At 39.4% G+C, this 21,640-nt stretch overlaps 1 protein-coding gene across 2 annotated transcripts; it reads left to right on the top strand.

Annotated features, from left to right (window-relative positions):
• The first annotated feature begins 4,048 nt into the window (after positions 1–4,048).
• slc29a3 (solute carrier family 29 member 3) lies at positions 4,049–20,086 on the top strand. Of its 2 annotated transcripts, none has more exons than XM_041789886.1 (7): positions 4,049–4,170; positions 6,898–7,009; positions 7,170–7,510; positions 10,937–11,019; positions 13,364–13,590; positions 13,790–13,952; positions 15,384–20,086. In XM_041789886.1, the coding sequence occupies exons 3-7, from the start codon at positions 7,193–7,195 to the stop codon at positions 16,000–16,002; spliced, it is 1,410 nt and encodes a 469-aa protein (XP_041645820.1). In that variant the 5' UTR covers positions 4,049–4,170; positions 6,898–7,009; positions 7,170–7,192; the 3' UTR covers positions 16,003–20,086. The 2 variants fall into 2 exon arrangements, with proteins under 2 accessions (XP_041645820.1, XP_041645819.1); XM_041789885.1 differs by having other exon boundaries at positions 7,090–7,510.
• The last annotated feature ends 1,554 nt before the right edge of the window (positions 20,087–21,640 follow it).

The raw sequence follows: 21,640 nt of genomic DNA, 5'->3' as shown, positions 1-21,640 counted from the left end.
CCTATAGTGCCCTCTCCTGGTGGACATGGTGAGTAACTCATTACGGTACCAATAAACAGAAATGACTGTGGCATGCATATTAAAAGATAAAAGATACTAATGTAAACTAAACTGATTGGACATGAAAGCCTGCTTGGGTTTTGCAAAGAAAGCACCTGATGGACTCTCAGACTGTGGGAAACAAGATTTTCTGGTCTGATGAAACCAAGATTAAACTGTTTGGTTCTCAGCCCTAAAGGTTATGTCTGGAGGAAACCAGGCACCGCTCATCAGCTGTCCAATACCATCCCAACAGTGAAGCATGGTGGTGTGGCAGCATCATGCTGCGGGGGTGTTTTCAGCAGCAGGAGAAAAGGCTGAAAGGAGAAAAGTACAGATATCCTCAATGACAACCTGTTCCACAGCACTCAGGACCTCAGACTTGGAAAAGGGTTCACTTCAAATATGACAATGACCCTACGCACACAGCCTAGACAACACAGGAGTGGCTCTAATACAACTCTGTCAAAGTCCTAGAGTAGCCCAGCCAGAGCCCTGACTTGAACCCTAAACATCTCAGGAGAGACTGGAAAAAGGCTATCCACTGACGGTCCCCATCCAGTGGTTGAGAGAATTTGCAAAGATAAAATGGCAGAAAATCCCCCAGTCCAGGTTTGTAAAGCTTGTTCTGTCATATTCAAAAGACTCAAGGCTGTAATTGCTGCCGAAGGAGCTTCAACTAAGCACTGAGTAAATGATCAGAATACTTGGGATGTTTCAGTTTGTTTATTTTTTTTAATTAATTTTCAAAAATGTCAAAGATTCTGTTTTCACTTTGTTATGGGGTACTGATTGTAGATTAATGAGAATGAAATTGAGTTCAAATGACTGTTGCATCAGGCTGCAAAATAACAAAATTGAAAAAGTGCAGGGAGTTGGAATACTTTCTGAATGCATTATAGGTCAAAATATCCCCAAATGGAGCAGCTACTGATTCTTTTTGTTACTCTGATCAGTGTGCCTTGCAATGTTCTGAAGTCCTTGACTATAGAGTCTTATCTTCCTGATGGACACAGATTCACCCAACAATCTCACCTAAACGAAATTGATTCCTTGTTAGCAATCCATCCCAGAACATCCTCCTGAGGATTTAGGCTCACATTTGGCTCCGTCTGTGTCAGGCAGAGCTCTAAGCTGCCCCAGAAAGCCGACCACAAGTTGCATGTGGTTGTAAACCGCATTTAACATTTTTTTTTTAAATGTATTATAATCATTCATTAAAATTCATTTATAGAGCAGAATGTGTAATTTTCAAACTATGGAATTAGTTTGAAAAATATATGATATATTCAAAGGAAGCCTTATGAATGAAGTAGAAGTATATCAAAAACATTATGTTTAGGCTTGTTTTGTATAAATGACAAGCTATCTTGCCTTTCTCTCATTCTTGGAGCACTGACTAAACCTATCTCAGGGGGCCTGAGGGGTCTAAATTCCTCAGAAGGGTCTGGCAGGTCTGACAGGTGTTTTAGCCCCAGACCTGGTGTCCTTTTTTTAAAGATTATTTTTGGGCATTTATTAGATAGAGGAGGACAGTGGATAGAGTCGGAAACAGGGTCAAGAGTCAAGGAGGGACATGCGGTAAAGGGCCTCAGGCCGGATTCAAACCCCGGCTGCCCGCGTACGTGGGGAGTGCCTTTAACCACTAGGCCACCTGCTCCCCAATGGTGTCCTTTTTTAACAATTAGTTCCCGGGGGCTTTTCTGCCTTTATTTTGATAGGACAGCTGAAGAGAGATAAGAAATATGGTGAGAGAGAGTAGGGGGGAAACCTGCACCATACAGCGCTGAGACTGGGAATGGATCCCAACACCAGTGCATTGAGGACTACAGCCTCTGTACACAGGAAAATCTAGGGGTAATTTTTCCAGAGTTAAAATCATTTTACTCAAAAATAGTAAAATTTACTCTTCATTGAGTATATTCATTACCAGCCACCATGAGAGTTGGAGCAAAAACACAGAGTAAATTCTGCTGAGTAAAACTTTTAACCACACCCACTTAAGTTTCAACTCAGCTGCCATCACTCATGGCCGGTCACAGCTGCAGCTCGTTAGGTGTCCCAGCTGCAGATAATCCTTGGCAATCAAGATCTCCTCACCAGGTGATGAACCTTCAGACACCTTTGTACTACAGCTTCTAGTCAGGTAACTCCTCTTCAACCTTTGATGATCTAGTGATTTCTCAGTGAATTTTTTATTTATTTTTTTTTTCGCCCTGTCTAACTCCATTTGTCCTGTTTTTTCTGCAGCGTCTCCGCCTCTCTGCCAGTGCTGTTTCCAACCATCAGCCAGTACACTCACCTTCATTTGCACTATTGCTGTCAAATAAACTTCTTTAACTTTATCACCTCGTCTCATGCTCTGCTCCTGAGTTCTTGTCATATGTTCATCACAGTTGTCTTGTAATATTAGAACACTGTCTAATATGTACAGGCAAAAACTCCTCTTTTGTTGTTACACCTTCTATAGGTGGAAAGGCAGAATTATCTATTAAGGGGAAAATGTAGCTCTATATAAAGAGGAAGATCAGTCTAGTTAGAGTAAGATACACTTCTACATAACCATTACCCAATTCTATATGGAGTAGAAATTGTTCAGTAATGAGTAGAAACATTTCTATAAGGAATGAAAAATACTTCTGAAAGGACTAAATGAAACACTGTATTGAGAAAAAACAGCTCTGTAATGAATAAACTATGGTCTGAACTACTCTGTAGTGAGTACAGTTGCTGTAGAGTTGTTTTTATTTTGTTCATGGTGGAGTACATAATCATCATCTAGAGTTAAATAACAAAACACTTTTTAGAGTAAAAACAACTCTGAAAACATTATTCTGCAAGCAGAGTATATTTTACTCCAAATAGACTGGGACCAAATGTTATATTTTTCTGAGTAAAATTTTACTCAATTTGAGTAAAATTTACGCAGGTAAATTTAGTGTGTATATGGGCACCTGCTCCACCCACTGAATTAAACCGGTCTAGTAACTAACCGGTTTACATTTTTTTGAGCTTACTGATTCAAGATTGGCTGTGGGAGACGTGATATGCTTTTGTTTTTAAAACAAACTGTTAACAAACAGATGTTCTATTTTTCCATTCAAAGAGACGCTGCAGACAGTTACCAATGCATACAACTTAGTGGATAAACCTACAAGAGAGTGCAATACAAAAGATGGTGCAAAAAGCTCAACTCTGATTGATCATATTTTCATTGAGTGAAATTATTTATTTTTAAATGCAATACCCATCCCAGTAGGGTGCAGTGATCACAATTTAGCAAGAAAGCCAAAAGGTTCATAAATTAGGACTAAGAGTGTTATTTAAGATCAATGAGGAAATTTTCTCCTTTAGTCCTTTCAAGATAATATTTGTTGGGATCTTGCAGTATGGAGGGATTTTTTCCTTCAGAAGGTCTTTCAAAGGGTGGATTTGTATTTTCTATTTTAGGTTAATAGTAGATTTTCGTGAGAAAATAAACATGTAAAAGCCCGTTTATTTGAGACAGTATTTATTAAAGACTTTTATTTTTAAGGACTGTTAGCGGAAGTGCCACTGTTGTTGCTGTTAGCGGTGCATTCGTGTGGTGTCGAAGTGATCGGAAAATGACGTTAAGATTGTTAAAAGTTATCTCCAAGTCCATTTAGGGTCTATAATCCCAACATTTGAGAGTCAGAATTATTTTGGATATGTTACCTGATGTACAGATTTGACGGGATTGCCGTCATACTTAGAATTATGTCAGAAAAACGTGAATGTTTATTATTTGGCGCAACAGTAAATAACTTTTTTGGCTCATTTGCTGAAAGGAATTTGGTTATAAGCCACATCCCAAACACCCATTTCAGTGCTGAACTATTAAAGAAAATACATGTTCCTTTTATTTAAAAAAAAATAAATAAATCCAAACTACGTCTTAAAACTCACGAACACGCAATTGAGATCACGGAGCATGAGAATTCCGATTATCTGTGAGTACATGAACGCATGCATACCGAACAATGTTGTTTGTCAGCTGACCAGAAGTGCTGCTGGCTGTGAAATGGATTTCTGTGTTTCTGTGTCGGAGTTACATTTTTTTAGCAAAGACAGAAGCCACAACAACACGGGAATCTCCAAGTGAACACTAAGGTACGTTTATGTGTTATTATATGACCTTTCTATAAGGTTACAGCCCGGTATAGTGACGTTAGCTACGTGTATGAGTAGTTTCTACACCCATATTTTGCGTTTCATTTTAGTTTACATGTTTACAAACTGCTGTCAACACTGTTTTAATAAAAGCGGACATGCCTTTTCTGCCTTAAGGGCGTAACAATGATGACAGTGGCAGAGGAATCGTAATAATTTACTTATAAACTCTTAACAGAATCAAGTGAAGTGTACGTGTGGAATGATCAGAGCCATGCTGTAAGGATTAGTCTTTTACATTTGACTCCGTGTAATCTCTTTTACTGGTGTAAGCATCATGTGAAGACTGGTTCCTCATTAGTTGCACACATGATGCTTTAAGATGCAAGGTCAGCTTTGTTCTGTCATGGCAGTCTTCCTTTAACCTCCTTAAATAGTTTCAGTAATAGCCTCATTATGTTGGTGAGGAGTGCTGGTGAAAGTCTGTTACTCTATTTCTGTCATTAGTAGAAACAGAGACATGCATCTTCCACTTAGTGAGGATATACAATGCCTGTAAAAAGTATTCACCCCCTTGGATGTTTTACGCTTTTATTGATTTCCACACATTGCTGTCACATAGCAGTAATTCTAACACCTTTAAAAATAATGATGATATTGGCGGTACAGTGGTGGAAAAGTAATAAAAGTCCAATACACACGTGGACAAATTTGTTGGTACCCTTCCCTTAAAGACAGAAAAACCCACAATGGTCAGTGAAATAACTTAAGACTAACAAAATTAATATAATAAATAAAAACACACTAATGAAACTGGCCAGAAGAAAATTGATGGTACCCTTAGAAAAGATGTGAAATAATGTGACCATAGGGACATGTTAAACTAAGGTGTCTCATGTAATTAGCATCTTAGGTGTTTTCAAACTTGAAATCAGTAAGTCTGCCTGTTTAAAGGGTGAAAAGTAGTCTCTGTGCTGTTTGGTATCATGGTGTGTACCACACTGAACATGGACCACAGAAAGCTAAGGAGACAGTTGTCCCAGGAGACTAGAAAGAAAACGATAAGCTTGTTAAAGGTAAAGGCTGTAAGACCATCTCCAAGCAGTTTGATGTTCCTGTGACTACAGCTGACCATATCATTCAGAGGTTTAAGGTCCATGGAACTACAGCTAATCTCCCTGGATGTGGCCCCAAGAGGAAAATTGATGACAAATTGAAGAGATGGACAATACAAATGGTAACCAAAGAGACAAGAACAACTCACCAAAGAGATTAGAGGTGAACTCCAAGGCCAAGGTACATCAGTGTCAGAACACATCGCTGTTTGAGCCAGGGTGGACTTCATGGAAGACGACCGAGGAAGGCTCCAATGTTGAAAGCAAATCATAAAAAGGAGGGCTGGAATTTGCAAAAATATTTGGGCTGAAAGATTTGGGAAAATAATCTAATTGCAATGTTTTTTTTTTCATTCATTCAGTTATTAAAGGGAGTTTCTATTTTTATGTTGTTCTCATATTTAATAAGAAAACGTATAAAAAAGTAGGGTTTCTGTAGACTATTCTAAAAAATTTCTGTGGATGATTGCATGATCTGTAATGCATAACATTTCTGCTGCAAAGAAAAGTTTTAAACTGCTATTTGACACAAATTTCAGGCTTCTGCAATTTGAAAATTGCAGCATTGTGATTTAATCTAATTTTCGATTAATTGCCCAGCCCTAATGCATATTGACAGGCCACAAAGCTTCTGGGAGAATGCACTTTGAAAAGATGAGACAAAACCAGAGCTTTTTGGTGAGTCGCATCAGCTCTATGTTCACAGATGCAAAAGTGAAGCATTTAAAGAAAAGAAGACCATAGCTACAGTGAAACATGGAGGAGACTCGGTTATGTTCTGGGGCTGCTTTGCTGCATCTGGCACAGAGTGTCTTGAATGTGTGCGGGGTGCAATGAAATCTCAAGATTATCAAGGCATTCTGAAGCAAAATGAGTGAAAACGCTTGGTCTCAGTTGCAGGTTATGGGTCCTCCAACAGGATAATGACGCAAAACAAACAGCAAAAAACAGCCAAGAATGGCTGAGAACAAAACACTGGACTATTCTGAAGTGACCTTCTATGAGCCCTGATCTAAAACCTGTTGATCATCGGGGGAAGGAGCTGGAACATGCGGTCTGGAGAAGGCGCCTGACAAACCTGAGACAGCTGGAGCAGTTTGCTCATGAGGAGTGGGTCAAAATACCTGTGTGCAGGTGCAGAAGTCTCAGTGAGAGTTACAGCAATCACTTGATTGCGGTGATTGCCTCAAAGCGTTGTGCAACCAAAAAGTTTTAAGTAAAGGATACCATCATTTTTGTCCAGGCCCATTTCATTTTTTTTTAAAACTATTCTGTTGAACCACAATTCAAACACAATGTCTGATTTTAATTAGTTATTTTTCCCTATTTTTTATTTATTATTACTTTTGTCAGTTTCAGTTTATTTCACTGACCTTTGTGGGCTTTTCTTTCTTTAATGGAAGGGTACCAATTTTGTCCACGTGTGTATGTCAGTCCTTGTCTAATAAAAACCTCTTCATTGTTTAAAGGGTCTTGAGCATGACAAAGGACAACTACTCTGTTTTGGCTCTTACAGTATCTTAAATGTGCCTCTCTAATAGGATAAATTTAGAAAAAATGCATTTAAATGTGCCCAGAATGATAAGATTAAATATGACTTCTAACACTGCAGCATCACAGGGTCTGGATTATTGTGCTGATCTCTATCAGGCACAGCACCAAAGTCCCTGCAGACAATGGCTTCACGAGAAACAGTCTGCCCTTTACACTCTGAACAAGAATAAGTAAGCATATTTCCTAACACGCTTAATGAACATGATTATTTCCATCTGATCATTTATAGAGATTTTTCTTTTTTTCACAGCTCTCTGTTTAACACTTTCTGTCTTGGTGTTCATCCTTTCTCTCTGCCTTCTTTTTCCTCCTTCATCCTTGCTTTGTGAGTATTCTGTGTTCTGTCTGTAAACATGGATGGCACGGAGCCTGTGCAGCCTAGTCTGAACTCCGCCTACATCCCATCTGCAAACCACCATGTATCCGAGGACGAGGAGAGCGAGGATACGAGTCCCTCTGCGTCCCTCCTGCCCAAACATTCATCAGTTCCCCTGGCTGTTCGCTACAGTCCAGAGGACTCGTACAATCTGGTGTACATCATTTTCTTTCTGATGGGCATCGGCTCACTGCTTCCCTGGAACTTCTTCATCACAGCCAAACACTACTGGCTCTACAAGCTGAGCAACAACACTAATGATGCGAGCGGCAGGGAGCAACATTCGCCGCTAAGTGTAAGTGAGAGGGAAACATAGCTTATGTCAGTTCACAGGAAGGTGCACATTTGTGCCATTCTGCATGCTTGTTGTGGAACTGTGATGACCCTGTTCATGAGGACTGAGTGTCTTTTCACATCCAACCCAAATCAATTGCAGCACAATCAGAAATACCAGAAAGCTTATTTAGGGTAACTAAGGTGAAAGTACCAGAAAGACTGAATCAAGTTTATCTGCAGTTTGTACACAAAACATTTATTTGTTTCAAGAAAAGTACCACAAAGACACATGCAGTCTGTGCTAGGGGTGTCATAGCACCAGATTTGTACTCCGTATAGATGAGGAAACGAATGGAAGTAGGCTGCTTGTGCTTGCATTTGGTCAGAAAAAAGTGGCATCTTTGCATTCTTACTAAATCTGCTGCTGCAGGGTATACGATTAAAAGCATGTTGCGAAGATGGTTGTTTTTTTACAACAAATATTCATGCTTAAACATGTAAAGATCACCAAATGGAGAAGAGGTACACTTTAAATGATCCAAAATTTTTATTTATGGAAATCTACGCCATGACTCCTTTGCATTCAAGAAACAAAACAGAACATTTATGCTTTGAAATAGTTTATATCCACAGAGTGCCAGATTGCCTGCTTTTGGCACTGTAGGTGCTTTTCAATCACAAGAACTACTAATGTTTGAGGAGCTCTGTGCTTTTTGACTACAGGAACCAGGGTCTAAATTTAGTAGAAAATCTGCCATTAAAGGGATATTTCAGGATTTTTGAAGTGGTATGAGGTACTTGGCTATAGTAGTGGCATTAGCCTCCTGTGATTTCTGTGAAAGTTGCTTCTGTGGTTTTTTCGAGCTCAGGGAGATCCACTGCATAATGACTCTAGATTTGTAGTTTAACGAGTTTTCCATAAAAATTGGCCAAGAAAATATGTTGGCTCACCTGTACACTGTGTTGAAAACATGCAGCACACTTCATTTCTCCCCAAAAACCCCTCTGTGTCCAGTCAATCACTGGAGGCTAATGCCACTACTACATCCAAGCACCTCATACGACCCAACTTCAAAAATACCGAAATATCCCTTTAAAGAGCTCCTGCTCAGAGGGTAGTACTTTCCAAGAGCCCAAGAATCATATGGGGGAGGCTGCGGTGCTGAACATTTCTTATTGGTTATTAGGTCAACATAGCCAGTGTCTCTAAGGCCCAGTTCAGAGAAAGATTCATGATGCTGGTGACAATTGCAGGTCTGAACCGAGCCATCACAGCTCAAATCAAGCACTCTGATGCTGCTGCCTGCTATTCAGTTTGCCAAGTCACAGATAGGGGTAGGATAAGATTTAATTGATGTTGATACCATTATTGATTCTGTTTTTTCGGTTTAGTTCTTCATCGATTCCTTCCTGTGAGTTTTCATTTTGGAAAAGTAGACTATATTGGTTTTCACTGTTAACAACTCAAATTATCTTTTTCTCTCTGAACTCTGAATAAGATGTATGCCACCTTCAGTGACGAGCACACTTCAAATGCTTGCTATAAGAAATAGTTGTGGGAGAACATGCTAAAATATACAACATTTCTCTTTTTCTTTGGAAATGTCTCAGTTAAAGCAAACTGCTCTCTGGATCTTCAATCCCTGAATTTGAATTAAATTACAAAACTACTGCTCATTTTCTTTAAAAGACAAAACCTTAAAATAAATAAAAAACTAGTCTCTGCATCCTAGATCTCTGGATGTGTAAAAAGAAAATGAAATCTTGTATAGAATTAAAAGTTCTTGAGCATGAAATCACTGATGGAATTGAAGCCACACTTTCAACCACTTAAGGATGGCCACACACTACAGAATTTAAAGCCAGATTTGAGGCAAGATTTTACTTCCTTGACTTCTCTGTTCTTGTTCGCTTTGCTGACTGCCTCAAGACCTTGTTTTGGAAGTAGGGCGGGGAATCAGCTGCGCATGAAAACAGGACAGGTGGTGCTGTATAAGCTAGTACCTGAGATAATCGAGGCTGTAGAGGCCAAACTTGTCTTTGGACAATTAATTATTCTTGGTGGATATTGTTATAACAAGATGGAGCTAGAAAAGACTTCTTGTCTTAATATGTGCCATTTAATTTCACTGCCATGTTATGACAAGGGGGATTAAGTGATGGATCACTCTCGTGCTCGTGGATATATGTTACATGTTATCATGACTTTTCAATGATTTCTAATCTCAGTGAGGTTTTCTTCTTCACGTTTGTACCCTTAAATAAGGGTTAAATAATAAATAAAATGACGACAAACGCACATGAAGAAACAGTAAATGTGCAGAACTGTCCTTATTGTAGTTGCAGATTTATTGTGCCTTCTCTCGTTGGAGCAGTGTGAACTGGTCTGCCTTTAGAACATCACAGAGTGGCCTGTTGCAAGTTTCAACCCATCTCACTGCAAATCTTTGGTCTGAACTGGACATCAGATAACTTCCCAGATCATTAGCATTATTAAAGTAGATAGATATTCACTGTGGCCTCAGTCAGTTTAAGAGCTGAAGCTTTCAGAGGAGAGACAAAACATCTTAAACAATCTTAACCAAGTCTAGTTGCCTCTGTAAAGATCAAGCTTTGGAAAACAAGGATGAATGAAAACCTACACAGACATTTGATAAGATTATGATTCTCTTTTATAGATTATATACTGTGTCTGTACCTCAAACAGGACCCTTCATTACAATACAACCAAGCATAAATAAATAAAGGTCTAAATCACAAAACTGTAATTAAATTTAAATCACATCATCATTTTTATTAAATGGTACAGAATACGTCAAGCAGAGAGTTTGCCTAACCTAGCAAAAGTGACCAAGCATGCTGTGGCTTGACAGCAGTAGCTGTGAGAGAGCTCTCTAATTGGTTGGTCAGCAGAACAATTAGAGCACCAACAAAGAGTCAAATGTCAAAAACTGCAGGCCAACTCCTGCTCCCTGTTTAAATGTCACTAAGGCATGTGCAAAATTTTTCAAAACTGCCATTCAAGACAATGTGAAGGAGTTAGGCTGCAATTATTTTGAGTATATTCATTCCTCTCCTAAGCTCTCGTCTTATGAAATAGATGTTTCTTTTATAAACTGTCACTTTTTGATACCATCAACTGTTTAAGCAATTGTATTGTTTTAAAACAAAGGTATAAAGGTATTAACAACCCTGGCAGCCTTACTTCAGGTTCTGTTTAGCTATTGTTTTAGTAGAAATAAATCTCTTTACACAGTAAAGTAGGTGTCTGTTTTTCTCACATTTAAGCCTGTTTTGATTTTGACCAAGAAACCAAAACAAACATGAGGAAGAACAGAAGTTGGCTGATTTATATTCAGTCGTGTTTCACTTCCTGTTTTATGAGATTTTATGTGAGCACATGAGTTTCTGAATGTAAATATGTTCTTTGTCTTTCTTTTCACAGGACTACTTTGAAAGCTATCTGACCATAGCCTCCACAGTGCCCTCTGTGTTGTGTCTGATACTCAACTACTTCCTGGTGAACAGGTGATTGCACGCATGTACACACACAGCACAATCCTCTGAGTTATTCTTTTATTGTGACTTTTACTGGTCCTCGTGTTACACTGAATTTAGGGCTTTTGCAAGGCACATCTAAAAGACTCTCTGTCTTGTCTTGTAATATAAATCAGCCTTTGTACTTGATTTTAATGCTTCCTCTTCTTCCTGAACTCAGCCTGTGCTAGACTAAGATAACACAAAGAAAGTTTTTTTTTTTTTTTGAAAATAGACCTGTATGAAATAGTAGTCACTTTAATAGAACTACCATCACCAGTGTGAAAACTTCCAGTAGCCATTAAGCCAAATCAAAACAAAGATTTCAGTGCTTCATTTCAGTACCCCACCACCCCCAGTGTGACCCCCTAACAACCCAAGGAAAGGCACAAAATACCGTATGGAATGTCATTTATGTTGTCCTACATATTTTATGTCTGCAGAGCATGAAGGACTTTATTCACTTTGTTGCCAAGCCCTCATTTCTGCAGGGATAAAATGAAGTTTGGGTGCATATAGACAACAGATCATTATGCATTAGTATAATATTTAGGGCCATAGCCCTAGGGCCAAGAGGTGTGAGGACCCAATTGTAATTGCTGATTGATTGATTTTGATGCCCTTAACATGTTCAAAAAATATATGAAATTTTGCAGTGCCTTGTGAAAGATGTGATATTTTTTGGGTCTCCAATGCACCCATACTGAATTGGCTCATTAGCCCCCCCTAAAAGTGTTCAATGGTAAAGCTTTCCTTCTTTAACTTTTGTCATAGATTTCTGGAATTTTGTAAGTAGGTGTGGCTTGGGGAGATCTATAAAAAATATACTTGGACTATGTCTCTAACTCCAACAGGAATCCTGCCATTTTGAACAAATTTGCCAAAATTGGGGCTTTTTGGGCCTGTTCCAGCCGTTGTAACTTTTTAAACTCCACCTAGGGCATTCATCAAATCCTCTTGTTGTATGGCATACTGCTAGATGAGACCTTGCTCATGAAAATTTATCAAAAACTTTTTCATAAGTCAAAAGGTGTGGTAGTGGAGAGCCCTTAAATATGTACTTTTTTTTTTTTTTTCAAAAACAGGAAGTTGTTTATAACTCAGCTTGGCATTGTCTTATAAGACTCAAACTTCCTGTGTTTAGGAAGGGTCCATGCCCACACAGATTCATATAGTAATATCTTTTATAGATCATGGCGCCTTCTAGTGGTGACAGGAAATGTCAAGGCTTATGGTACATGCTGCTGTTTAAAGTTCCTTTATGGTAAAACACAGTATATTTCAGAGGTCGTATTTGAACTAACTAGTTTGAGGGTGTTCCTCAAAACAACTTCATCTTGGGTGTGTAGTAAGGAGAGATGCTATAGATTAAAAGTTATCAAAAACTTTTTTATTAGTCAAAGGATGTGGCCATGGGGGCTCCTCAAATTTCAAAGTCTCACCATGTCATGCAAATGCCTGGTTCTCACAAAAAATTCCATTAATTACAAGACTGGCCAAATTGGACTAAAATTTGCCCAGGTAAATCCTTAGATGTTGACCTTACTCAAAGGTCTTTTTTAAAAGGCGTGGCCCTGACAATTTTCATTTGCCATGAAACAGGAAGTAGAATTTTCTGGGTTCGAAAAATCAGTTTTAGAGTAATGAAAATTGGCACAAAAAACTAGCGGCAAATTGAGATGATTGGTCTGATTATTGTTGGTGGGCATGGCTTATTGACTCAGCGCCCCCTACACTGTTAAAAAGTCAATAATTTCAAGGAAAGAAAATATCTTTTTCAAAGAAAAATATTAATGCTATGGGAGAGTGTCATGGCCCCTTCCTCTAAGATGTGGCTGGATGGTTTGACTAACAAGATCCACTATTTCTTTATAGTTCAGATTTTCCTTCTTATTCCATATAATTCACTTTTTATTGTTATCTGAAAAGAACCTGTGCTTGTATCTGCATTTCACTTATCTGTTTCAATGCACAATCACATTAGTGAAAATACAAAATAAGACTTGAATGTAAAAGAAAAATCAGTTTGAAACGGTTTTGCAATGAAATAATGAAAAATGAAAAAAAGTTTTTTGGAAAAGGCACATTTTTAACATATTAAACATAAATTTTCACTTTTAATAAGGGAAATGTAAGTATCTGGCCTCTTGGATTTGTTGTTATATTTGGTCTGTAATAGTTACAGTAATGGTGTAAACCTGTTGTACACAAACCTGACTTAGTCAAACCAGAAGTTTCAAAATTATTCCAACAGTTGTGGTGTTTTTGTTGATAACACAATCATAGTCGATCTCTACCTGATCTCATACCATGTTTGTTTGTGTCATGTTGGCAGGATGTCTGCACAAGTGCGGATCCTGTCATCTCTTTTTGTGATCCTGGTGGTCTTCATTTTGACCACGGCGCTGGTGAAGGTGGACGTGTCGGACTGCAGGGTGGAGTTCTTTGCTGGCACACTAGCTTGTGTGGCTATCGTCAGCGGAGCCTCAAACCTTTTCTCTGGCAGCGTGTTTGGAATCAGTGGGCATTTCCCCATGAGGATTTCCCAGGCTCTCATATCAGGTACAGTCCTTACCCAGGTCAAGAACCTCTTCAAAAGGGGTCCAGGCAACTGGGCTCATCCTCATTCTCTGTGAGCTACTTAAATTACTAATAAAGGCAGAAAAGTGCTATTTGTATTTGATTTATAAATGTAATTTAAGCGTTTAATGCTGGTGTCCTTAGTATTTGCATGTACACTGATGACCCTGTCTTCTCCCAGGTCAGGCCATGGGGGGCACACTGAGTGCTGTAGCATCAATAGTAGACCTGGCAGTGGCAAAGGATGTGACAGACAGCGCTCTGGTTTACTTCCTGACAGCTGACATCTTCATTCTGCTCTGCATCATCACATATCTCCTGCTCCCCAAGCTGGCATACTCAAGGTTAGTGTTAATCACAAATAGTATGATTCTCACACAGATCCATGAGCAACCTAATCAGAGCTGTATTAGTGGATTCAGGCTGGAGTCAGTGTATTAAGAGCTATGGCACAGAGATGTGTCCACAGTTTGGGCTGATTTGAGTTGCCATGTCATCTGCTACTGTAGGTCCACTGAGCTTTGTCAAGTTAAGAGTCAAGTCTGTCAGCCAGATTTTAGAGCACTTCATGCTTTCATCTGCTGAGAGACTTTATATAGATACTGATTTCCTTTTCCAGCAGGACTTGGCACCTGCACACAGTGAAGGCAAAACTACCAGATACTGGTTTGCTGACCCTGGTATTACTGTGTTTGATTGGCCAGCCAGCTGGTCTGACCTGAACCCCGTAGGGAATCTTTGGGGAAATGTCAAGAGGAAGATGAGAGACTCCAGACTCAACAATATAGATGAGCTGAAGGCTGCTATCAGAGCAACCTGGGCTTCATAACAACCCAGCAGTGCCAGAGGCTGATTGACTCCACGCCACATTACATAGATGCAGTAATGAGCATAATTTTCCAGAAGGTCAAAATTTCTGAATTATAAATCCTTGTTTGGACTCATGTTTTGTGATATTTTGAGATTATGAGATAGTGGATTATTTATTTTTGTGAACTGTGTGCCTTGACTAAAATTAGACCCTTGTTCCTGTGGTCAAAAGGCACAAATACTCTCAAGACTCCCAGCTTTAATAGGCTGCCCCCCCAATTCCCAACTCCTATCCAGTGACCCCCTAACAGGTTAAGAGCTGTGCATAATGGACAAATAAATGCGTTCTTAGCATTGTCCATTCATCTGGACACTAGAAAGTACAGACACTATCTGTGTGAATAACCTTCCATTGCAATTCTTTAAACTCCCACAAGATGGTGATAAAGTAAAGAAATTGCACAGTGTTGTTGATTTACTCAAATTACCTTTTGTAGTTATTTTGTTTTCATATTTCAAGCTTTAAACTACTGTTTAATTAATCATTGAATATCCATTGTTTTATCCATTATCCATTATTGACATAATGCTGCGTTTAACCCACATGTATAAATGAAATTTTAAAGGTTCTTAAGTTTAACTTGGCCATGAAGCTCCCTCCAACTGTACCTTTGCTTAATGCTTCTTAGTGCTTTGTTCATGATGGATTTATGTTGGGTCAGTGTAAATTAGACCATCTTTTTTTGAGAAGTGTCCCGAGATTTAAAAAAAAAACATCTAAAAAAATGCTGTGAATCAAGGCTATACAAATGAAGATGAAAGTTAAGTACAATCAAATCATCAAAGGTACTTTGGTCTTATAAACGTCACATTTGGCTGAAAATGTTCGTCAAAAGATCTCACTTTTCAGAGACTTTCAAACTCAGCGATTCTAAACACACTTTATATTTATTTTTCCCTTGTAGACACTACATGCTTGCAGCATCAAGCAGCAGCCCAGGTGTGATAAATGATGGAGGAGCAGCAGCAGCCAGCAGCATCCCTCCTCTGCAGCCCATCCTCAGAAAGACGTGGGTGCTCGGCCTGAGCGTCTTCTACGTCTTCTTCGTCTCCATCATGGTCTTCCCTGCCATCTCTTCGGGGATCCAGTCCGTTCACAATGACAGCGGCAGCCCCTGGACAACCACATATTTCATTCCTCTCACCAGTTTCCTCTTGTACAATGTAGCTGACTTCTGTGGCAGGCAGGCCACAGCCTGGCTGCAGCTCCCCGGTCCCACCAGCCGAGTCCTGCCTCTGCTTGTGTTAAGTCGCACCATCATAGTGCCACTTCTTATGTTCTGCAACTACCAGCCAAGAGACCATATCCACACTGTGTTTTTCACCCATGACATTTACCCTGTAGTCTTTAACTGCCTGTTAGGCCTCTCCAACGGCTACCTAGGCACTCTGCCGATGATCTACGGCCCTAAGGTGGTACCTCGAGAACTGGCGGAGGCCACAGGAGTGGTCATGTCCTTCTTCCTCACTTTAGGACTGGCTGTTGGGTCTGCTTTCTCTGTTCTACTTGTGCACATCATCTGAGCAGGCTCCTAAGCACTCACATCATCAGAAACAGGGGTACAAGTGAACTCTACAGCAGATAGGAGCTGGACAGTCGAGTCAGTGAGCTGTCAGCTGATTAAAAACAAAGAGAAGGAGAGCAAGTCTCCTTCCGTGAGGGAACGTGCTGCTAATATTGTTCTCATATCAGATTTACCATAAGAATAAACTTCATCATGCCTTACAGTAGCATTAATTGTTATACCACAGTTGTGATTCTCAACTGGTTTAACCTGAGGACCCACCACTTCCTTCGTGTCAAATCACATCCAAAATTTTCCCAAAATTTTCCCATTTATTTGATAAGTGATTTTGCAGTTTGGAGCTTACACCATGTCCCAACAGCATGTGAGCGTTAGACATTGTGTCACATTGTACACTCACTTGCTGTCCGCATTGCACCCTTAAAAAGAAGTGTCTGTCTAGGAAATTTTAGTTTCAGCTTGTAAAAAATAGGACATCTAGCACTTTTATTTTAAGAGCAGAGAAACAGATGGGGGGTTTGTATTGACGAGCTTTGATCTGAATAGTTTTTCCTCTGTGTTTACACAGGTCAGAACACAATAAATGTCTCACAGGGAAGCAGATATAAGTAGTGCACAGCTTTCTCCACTTTGTAAAACATGCTAACTACTCTGCAGAGTGAGGAAAGTGAAAGAAAACCAAGGAAATATTTCTGTCCAACACTCCTTGTGCCTTGTCATCTTCCTCTTCTGTTGATTTTTGCCTATCTCAATGTGAGCAACAGAAAAGAAAATAGGAACTGAGGAAAATGTTGCGCTGTACTACATCGGTATGAATCAGTGTAGTCAACCTGATTTCATCGCTGCCTAGGGGGGCCAGTATCATTGGCATGATATCTGTATCGGACAATACCAGTTTTAACTGTCGATTTCCCTGCTCCTCTCTCAGCTCCACTTGACTCAGCCTCTCTTTGCACCAGAGACACATGGTGTTCTTTCCGATATAAAAAGATGTGTGTATATTGGTATCAGAGAAAATGAGGTTGGAATAATTGTCATATTTTATATAGGCAAAAATTCAATGTTTTGCAATCCTAGACATCTAGTTAGGACATGGTGTCAGATGGACCAAATCATATAAAAACAAACATGTTTTAAAAGCAGATATTCAGGGAGGATATGCATGCATGGATACATTTTATTTTCACTATTTTCCCTTGATAATATTTGCATTTTGGTTGTTTTCTAAAAATCTCAAGAAATTAAAGGTACTATGTGTAAAAATGGAAATATTAAAGCCCAGTTCAGACCAGATATTTGCGACGGGACAATGCAGTTTTAGAATGTCGCTGCCAATGGTTGCAGCCTTATGAACTGAGCCTTTGCAGCTCGAAGAAAGCCGTCTGATGCTGTTGCCTGCAGTTCAGCTTGTCAAGTTGCATTCAGCCGGTTGCAGGGTGTTGCAAGCAGATAAACCAGAAGAAGGGAAGTAGAAATATTGAAAAGGCTCTCGTTTTTGCTGCTCTGGTCATTAGCAGGATGTGCTGCACTATATGATTTAATACATGTAGGAGCTAGATACATCAGTGAAATTTTTTTTTATCTTCTTTATAACAAGACTGAGCTAGCAAAGCACTTTCATGTTTATATGTGCCGTGAAACTTCGCTACCGTGCTACGATGACGACATAGTAATGCACAGGAATCAAACAGCCTGACGTTATGCACTATCATGATGAAAAAGATGCATGGAAAACAGTTTATGTGCAAGACTGTTCCCATCGTTGAGAAAGATTTAGATAGATTAATTCGCCGTACCTTCAGAAATAAATCACAGAGTGACTGTGAGAAACTGCTATGGAAATACTGACAGGTGACAGAGTGGCACATTGCAAGCTCGTTTGAGCTCGTCTCGTCATGAATGTTTGGTCTGAACTGAGCTTTAGAGACATCTAACTGTCAGATCCTAGACTGCAACACTCACTCCTGGAGGTAACAGTGCCAAACACTGGAATTTAAACAAACCATAACTGTGAAATGGTCCCATGTAAGAACATGGTGGTGCAAGTTGGTGGAGTCCACGGAGTGGGACCCCTTATGTATACATAACAGACTTAATATAAGTTTATTAAGATGCAATGATTTTTTTTATGTTTTCAGGTGATTAAACACCAATTTAAACATACTTGTGAGAATTGTGTACCATTAAATGCTACGAAATACTTCACACTGTACCTTTAACAGATTAGCATGGGGAAACCAACTTTGTTTCCCAAGATAATTTAGTTCAGATCTTTAGAAAACAACAAATATTTGTTTGTTATTAAAGCAAAATGGAGCAAAAGAAAATATATGGATGCATTTCAGCTTAGGGCCTCGTTATATCAGAGACTTTTTGCTGCAGTTTTTTTTCCCAGGACAACATTCACAACCTGAAAGTAGCTTTGCAACAGGGCTGGAATTGGACTTTTTTTCTACCTGCCACTGAGGCTGGTGAATTAAAAAATCTACAAGCCATAAGCATTTTTTACCAGCCCTCTTTTTTAACAAGCAGCATTATTTAAAAAGGTTCAATATAATAATAAGGCTTATAGTATTTAAGTTATGGGGTCTTTAATGTGGGTTGGTGCATAAATAATCCTAAACATCGCTCATTTTAAACCTCTTTTTAGGACCACTTTGTTCTGTATTATTCAGCCATGCAGATGTTGGCAATGCTTCTACAGTGACACCAAATTCATAGGCATTTTCCTATATCATGAGCGTAAGACTTGCTATTTTGTGTGCAAAAAATTTCTGCCGTTTCACACCAGAAATTCAGGCTTTGTTTAGCCACTTTGGACTTGTGACAAGCAAGACATTGTTAACAGATGCACCAGTTGCAGTGGGAGACTGCTCTCATGATACTGAGTCAGACATCCCAGCATACAGCTGCCTGTCAACATTTGACAGCAGCTCTGACACAGGGGGAGGGAGGCAGGGTTTCTTGGTCAGTGAGTATGTAGGTCTGTTCTGCTTTTCTTATTGTCAGTAAGAACAAGCAGAAAAAGTGATTTAATTAATGCTGTTTACTCTGACTAAATCACTGTTGGGTTAGGCTACTTTTATTTACCTGCCCCAGTGGCTGGTAAGTTGGGCAGATTCACTTGACACTGTGCTAAAGTACGTGCATTTGGCTGGTGGCGGGTGCTAATTTTCCACCCCACTCTGCAACCAATATTTATATATTGTCAAGTCGAGAACAACTACATTAAAGTATTCAGGTGCTCCTTGGATGCTTGAGTTCCCACGTAGGGGTGTTTTTCTTCTCATGCATGGTGTATTTGTGAGCTTTGAAGTTGTACTGTGAAAAAACAGATGGCACAAAATGTATGTATCATTTTATGACTTCAGATTTTTCTAAGTCATTTTGTTTACAGCAACAAACGGTACTGACTTAACACCATATTGCGCATTATACATGGGGAAAATTGGCGAGAAATATGAGGTACTTAACCATCAACACATTTCCTTTCATACACCATCTTTCTGCTAAATATAAAAGAACTGCAGCACTTGCAGCCTTGCATACTCCATGTACAGAGGCTGTGGTGCTCCTATAAAATGTTTCCATTTGAGGATCCTGTTTTCCAATTTCTGATAAATGGGTTGTTTACACTTGTAAAGGTCTTAATGCGAGGAAGTGGTTCTCCAAGCTAAAAATGCAATCAGTGCAGTCCATAGGGGTCTCTTGTACATTTTTTTTTTACATGTATCTTGTGTAAGGGGAGAATATTTGTGCCAACTGAAGTCAGAGGGATATTTTTCAGTTCAACTTGAAGAGGCCAAAGTAGCATCACATCCTGAGGGATAGAACTGAACAAAGATGTGACTAAATCTTGTAGATCAGTGCCATCTGTTAACCTTAAAGCTTTATAAACCAAACATTTTCTGTTATGACTCTTTGATATCTGTATTTTATAATGGTACACTTGATAAAGTTAGTCCTTAGAGACATTCATGTGGGAAATGCATTATAGGTATACTCTTCAAACTGCGTGTAACTGATGACTGTTTTTCAAATGACAGTTTTGTAATTTTACATCTGCACAATAAAAGACAACTAATTACACTGATGCTAAAGTGAGTGGCTGTTAAGTTTTGTTAATCCACTTTCCTGATCTGCCAAGCGTCTTTGAGTAACTTTGATCAGTTTGTGTTGATTCTGGCGACCCCTGCAGACAAAGCAGTGCCTCTCATCTCAATTCTCGTCTCTTCTTTAGACATTGGTGGTGTTTTCTGAAGGAAAGATTCTTCTGTCTCTTAAAAGGAACCCTGCATTGTAGGACACATTGAGTTCATGGATCAGGGTTTTACAAACTTTTTAGTCATCAACAAATGCATGGACAAGTTTTATGCATCGCTTTGAGATGAGATGTGCCTGATTATTGTGATGTTGTAAAGAGGAAAGGAAAAATGACCTCTAATTGTTTTTCAAGGTAGCTGCACGGCGGCACAGGGGTTAGCGCTGTTGCCTCACAGCGAGAAGGTTCCTGGTTCGCTTCCCACTCAGGGCCTTTCTGTGCACGTTCTTGCTGTGCATGCATGGGTTCTCTCTGGGTACTCTGGCTTCCTTCCACCATTAAAAACACACTCATTAGATTAATTGAGCACTGGCAGTAGGTGTGAAAGTGAGCATGGTTGTCTGCAGTTGACTCGTGACCAGTCCACCGAGTACGCCGCCTCTCGCCCAGTGACAACTGGCTTCAGCCCTCCTGCGACCCCCAATGGGATAAACTTGTGTTTTATTTCGAACACGTTGACAAAGTATAAAGCATAAAAAAACAAAAACAAAAACAAAAAAAAACCAATAAATTTAGAAAAAGAAAAGAACAAGAGTGGAAAGATAATAAAAATGCATCGTCCATCACAGTTTTCATGTTCGAAAAGGAGTAGGAGGAAGTAAAACTTATCTAGTCCTACCCCTTATTCTCTAGTACGTTATCTCATACTTACAGATTGTCATTACATTTGTATTCATGAAAGTTACATAATTTAAAAATTATATACACAAATGTACAGATATACTGCACTGTGCAAAAATAACAAATAATTGGTGTAGAAAATGGATGGATGCTTTTCATGCGAGTGCTGAGGGATAGGGGCTGCACGGCGGTGCAAGGGTTAGTACTGCTGCCTCACAGCAAGAAGGTTCTAGGGTCACGTCCCGGTCAGGGCCTTTCTGTACAGTTTGCATGTCTGTGTGTGCATGGGTTCTCCAGCTTCCTCCAACCACCAAAAACACACTCATTAGGTTAAGTGGGGACTGTGGCTGTGAGTGTGCCTGGTTGTTTGCCTCTATACATCAGCCCTGAAATTTACTGTCCAGGGTGTATCCTACCTTTCGCCCAATGACAGCTTGGATAAGCTCCAGTCCTCGCAACTCTGAAAGTGTAGAAAACTGATGGATGGATGTTGAGAAACATATCCTGATCAAATAGAACTCTTAGATTTGTCAGTGGTATTGGATGCCAGGCTTATGCGTGTGAGAATAAAAGTCTTACTCTGACCAGCTTACAACTCCTTACAGAAGCTTCACAGCTTTAAACCTGTAATAAAGGGTTTAAATTAAATGAAGCATTCAAACTGGTGTTTTATAGAAGCAGGATGTAAGACCAG

Source organism: Cheilinus undulatus, linkage group 6 (genome assembly GCF_018320785.1).
Source record: "Cheilinus undulatus linkage group 6, ASM1832078v1, whole genome shotgun sequence".
In the NCBI taxonomy this organism is placed as follows: domain Eukaryota; kingdom Metazoa; phylum Chordata; class Actinopteri; order Labriformes; family Labridae; genus Cheilinus; species Cheilinus undulatus.
The sequence above is the reverse complement of the archived record's forward strand: the minus strand, read 5'-3'. Positions and strand labels throughout refer to the sequence as shown.